Source organism: Trachurus japonicus, chromosome 13 (assembly GCF_045865225.1).
Source record: "Trachurus japonicus isolate A0001 chromosome 13, Traja_1.0".
Lineage (NCBI taxonomy): Eukaryota > Metazoa > Chordata > Actinopteri > Carangiformes > Carangidae > Trachurus > Trachurus japonicus.
In genome coordinates, this window is record NC_140919.1 from 7,364,098 (window position 1) to 7,369,162 (window position 5,065).

General features: G+C 42.0%; 1 protein-coding gene across 1 annotated transcript; it reads right to left on the minus strand.

Annotated features, from left to right (window-relative positions):
* Positions 1-2,410: 2,410 nt before the first annotated feature.
* LOC146975356 (E3 SUMO-protein ligase ZBED1-like) lies at positions 2,411-4,323 on the minus strand. Its single transcript, XM_085796613.1, has 3 exons — positions 3,485-4,323; positions 3,071-3,209; positions 2,411-2,836 (listed from the first exon to the last, which is right to left on the minus strand). The coding sequence occupies exons 1-3, from the start codon at positions 4,321-4,323 to the stop codon at positions 2,411-2,413; spliced, it is 1,404 nt and encodes a 467-aa protein (XP_085652739.1).
* Between the last annotated feature and the right edge of the window lie 742 nt (positions 4,324-5,065).

The following is a 5,065-nucleotide window of genomic DNA, read 5'->3' on the forward strand; positions in this document are numbered from 1 at the left end:
TGAAGTCTTGGAAAAAACGTGGTAGGAGCGCACACCAGAATTGAAGAGGAGCTGACAGCCGGACCCAAAACAGTAAAAGGAGAAAAAAGCAGTCACTCAACTCATAGCCTCGATGTAGAAGAATATAATTAATACAAAACGGGACCGACGTTTCGACCTAACCTGGTCTTCCATGTCTTCGTTAGGCGGAAACGTCGGTCCCGTTTTGTATTTTAATAATATTATATTTTGCTACATCGACGCTATGAGTTGAGCGACTGCTTTTTTCTCCTTTTAACATTAAATGAAGACCTAAAATTCAGTATCAGTATCCCCCAAAATGTTAATATTACAAAGGAACTGTTTTTTTGTTTTTTTTAGTTTTTTTTTTATATGGAAATGTTGGCCTTCTGAAAAATATCTTCAATATGCACTCAATACTTGGTTGGGGCTGTTTGATTTGAGCTACTGGAAATGGACATTTGAGATGCATCCGGACAATTACTCTGTTTTTTTGGTCCTGACCCGTTTGCATCCCTGTTTATCCGTCACGTGGCCGGTGTGTTAGAGCCTTAAATCTGGTTGAATGAGTCAGATTCAGTGTGTGTGTTCTGGACTCTGCTGTGATCCGAGTCCTGAGCTGAACTCACTCGGTCCGTCTCCGTCTCCGTCTGCGGTCGCGGCCTCGGCAGCTCCTCCAGCTCCTCCAGCTCCTCTGAATACTGATGACTTACACGCAGCGCAGGCCGTTTGACATGAATATCTCTTTTACAGCCGGAGCATAAAGTTTGATGGATCAGCAGTATTTACCTCCCTGAGAGAGGAGAAGATGCTGCGCTGCATTTTCCCCCAGATTATCTTCACAGGAGCAAACGAAGACACGGACTGAGACTGACAGAGAGAAAGTGAAGCTCATCAACATTCAGAGTCCAGCAGGTTTCAGCCACGTCCTGGATTTAACTTCCACTTCCTCCGGTCATTTTAAATCCTCGGCTGTGATTCAACATGTTCCCATCTGCTCAGAGTTTCTGCTTGAGAAACATGGATCAGGGGTTTTTAGCCACGCCCATCACCACCGCCACCGCCGACTGCTGCTGCAGGTGAGACGCCACAGAGCAACTGTTAGCATTGTTACTTTGTGTATCTGTTGAAGGTTTATGTGTCACATTTAATGTCCATTAACAAAAGTAGTGAAGTGAAACTGTACAAAAATGTGGAAAGAAAATGTTAAAAAAGGTGGAAAAATACAGTGATAATCATTATTAACAGAAATATATGATGCATTAAGATATGATGTCATATCAAGAGTAATGTTGACATCATCTGTAATAGGATATATTATTAAATAAATGTATAAAATAAGGAACTTTTCACCACGCTATGACATAATAACAGAACGTTACCAGACAGAGTTGTTTTAGAGGAAAATACAGAGACTGCTTGATGAAAAACTGTCCCCGACAGGAACACACATCAGCGGTTTTGCATGAATTTCCCTCTAAAACAACTCTGTGTGGTAACGTTGTGTTATTATCTCATAGCGTGGTGAATGTGCAGGTCACAATTTGTCCACCAGAGCGTTGTGGAGTTGTTGGATTGTGTATTTGATGAGTTTGATGAGGGGAAACCAAGAAATCCCATGAGCCTCCGTAGCGTAGCTCTGAGCAGCTCACGGCTCTGCTCCGCCGTTCTAAAAATAGCTTGCACCGACAATTAAAGGTAACGAACCTACTGCTATGACTATAGGGATTATGGCAATGGGCCACTTTGACAAAATGTTGAACTATCCCTTTAAAACACCTATAGTCAAATTGGATACATATGCATGTCAAAATATCTACAATATGGATTTCATAGCATAACATGTTGCTACCATTAGGGCTGGGTATCATGGCCAATTTCCTAAATCGATTCGATTTCGATTCTTAAGGTTTTAAATCGATTAATCACGATTCGATTCGATTCGATTCGATTCGATTCGATTCGATTCGATTCGAATCGATTCGAATCGATTCAATCTGCTCTTAAATAATGAAAATGGCTCAACTGTGTTGCAAAATACACATGACTTTATTTTTTCTCTTCAGGTTTAAAGTGCAGACTTGAATTAAATTTGACAGTTCATATTAACTGTAAACAAAACTGTCAAGTTTCAATAGTGCAAGTGACAGTACTTGAACAACAAATTGCATAAAGGCATTGTTTAAGTGCAAAATAATATTAACAAAACTAAAAGTACAATTAACCTCTCTCAAGTCAAGTCCTGTTACTTTGTAAATTTGACAGTTCACACTTGTTAACTGTAAACAAAACTGTCTTACTGTAAATCTCTAAAGTGCAATTGAAAGTGTACTGCAAATTGCAGCAAATTGCATTGTTTAAGTGAAAAAATAATTTCAACAAAACTAAAAGACAGTTAACTTAAACTGTCTCACTTAGAGACTGAGAGATTCTTGTTGAGAAAAATGAGCTCATTGACGTGTTCTGGGGTGATGCAGCTCCTTTTGGCAGTGACAATATCACCCGCAGTGGAAAACACCCTCTCCGACGCAACACTGGTCCCTGGGACTGAGAGGTAGTGCTTTGCCAGGCGAGCCAACAGTGGATACTCTTTTTCTTTTGCCCTCCACCAGGTCAGAGGGCTTTCATTCAGCCCAGCAGGTTGTTCTGCCCTGTATCTTCTGATTTCATCTTCAGCCCTCTTTGCTGGAGTTTTCTGTCCATCTCCCTTTACTGGTGGCGAGTAGACTGCCCCAAGGAGGGACTCCAAGGTGCTGGATTTCTTGGGCTTCTTGGGCAAAGTCGCTTCCCCCATCTCCTCAGTTCCTTCATCAGCATCATTACCATCAGTATCTTGCTGTTGAATAAGACAGAAAAAAGAAAAATACAGAAATAAATAAATAGATTTAAAATCATTTATGAACTCTTTTAAATTACGGTATATAATATTCCTAAAATCCAATAGAGAATATTTTAATTGATTGAAACTCATTTATGAACTCTTTTAAATTATATAATGTTCCATAATCCAATAGAGAATCTTTTAATTGATTGAAAATAATGTATTTATTTATTCATTTTAAATACTTACATCAGGTGCAGCAGTGGCAGCCTCAGCCTGCAGTTTGGAGAAGGTATCATCTTGCTCTTCAGCAGACAGGGATGGTAGGGCCTTAAAGCGAGGGTCCAGCGCTGTCGCTGCATACAATGTCTCCTTCTTTGCATCATATCTTTAAGACATTTCACAAATTATTTTTTTCATCACAGTATGAGGATAAACATGGCATTGATACAATATACAATCTCACACACACAAACAAAAAGGATGATAAATTATTAACTGCTACAAGATCAGTAAAATGAGAAGAAAATGTACATGTAAATACAAAACTTTGCTTTTGTAATGTTTTGATTTGGCCTACCACTGACTATTGCATACACACATACACACACACAAACACAGAGAGAGAGAGAGAGAGAAAAAGAGAGAGAGAGCTTAGCATACCTTGTCCTCAAGTTGTTCTTTACAGCAGCCTTTAAGTCCCTCACCACGGTGGAATCTTCCTGGCTGGGGGTCAAGGCTTCCTGCAGCAGGGCGAGAAGTGGTGCGATGACGGACAGTGTTGGTTGCTTGTCCTCTGACATTGCCAGTGTAGCTTCTTTCATTGGTTTCAAGGTCCGCACCAAATCTTCGGCAATCGTTACATCTTCTTCTGTTAACGTGCACAGATCTTTTTCATTCCTACGCACGTCTTGTGAAAGGAGAGTTGCAGAGATAGCTGGCTGTTGTTCTAAAAAGCGCTCCAGCATCTCCAGTGCGCTATTCCACCTAGTCACGACGTCTAGTGTTAGCTTATGCGCTGGCAGTTGAAGCAGCTTCTGTTTTTCTTTTAGTACGTGGTTTGCCGTCGTACTCCGGTGAAAGAACGTTGCTATACGCCTCACTCGAGCAAGCAGACGTGACACGGCTGGGATTTTTAGACCTGCTTGTGATGCTAAGTTCAGTGTGTGCGCGAAGCACCCGATGTGCATCAGCTGCATTATGTCCACCGCACGCACCATATTTGCAGCGTTGTCCGTCACGACTGCTGGGTCTTTGCTGGTCAGCCCCCACTCCTGTATGGCCCTCGTCAACATATCAGCTAAATTAACAGCGGTGTGGCTTGTGAGAACCTCGGTGGTCTGTAGCACATGAGACATGAGGCACCACTCCGTGTCAATGTAGTGAGATGTCACCGTTAGGTAGGACTGCGTTGACAGTGATGTCCAGGTGTCACACGTGATAGCGACTCTTTCTGCTGACTGCATTTTCATTCGTATGTCGTCTTTCACACATGTATACATCATGGGGATAACAGTTTCAGTCAGATGCTTACGTTGCACCATAACGTAGTGTGGTTCGAGCACCTGAAGCAGCCGCCTGAAGCCTTCATTTTCCACTACCGAGTACGGGCGTAAATCTTTGCAAACAAACGTTGCGATGGCCTCTGTTATCTTTACGGCCCGCGGAGACTCGGGTGGTAATGTTAAGAGGTCCCTCAGCTTCTTTTGTTTTGCCCCGGACGGCTTGTTGTCGGAAGCTAACGTACTTAGCGTAGTGTGGTACCTCGTCAAGTGGCTTCTGAGGTTTGTAGTATTTCTACAATAACTGAGCTCCGCTTGGCATATTTTGCATACAACCTTGGTTTTATCCAGCTCGTTGTCCTTTGTTGGTTTAAATGTGAAATGATTCCAGACGTCAGACTTCAGATGGGACGGCTTGCTGAGCGGTGTTTTACCTGCCTCAGCCATTTTGTGTATGCGCGCTTGAACGTCAACCTGACGTAACTGCGCTCAGTGCGCTGCGGCTTCATCACGCACGAGACTACTGGGGGAGGAAAATCAATCTCATGTGTGCACCATGGATGTATTATATCGTGCACCAGCATACTTTGTATTGTATTGTATTCATATGAACCTGTATGTGAAGTTTGAAAAAAAAAAAAAAAAATCGATCTCACGCCCTGTGAATCGATACTACAAAATTTAAATGAAATCGATCCAAAATCGATTAAATCGATTTTTTTACCCAGCCCTAGCTACCATA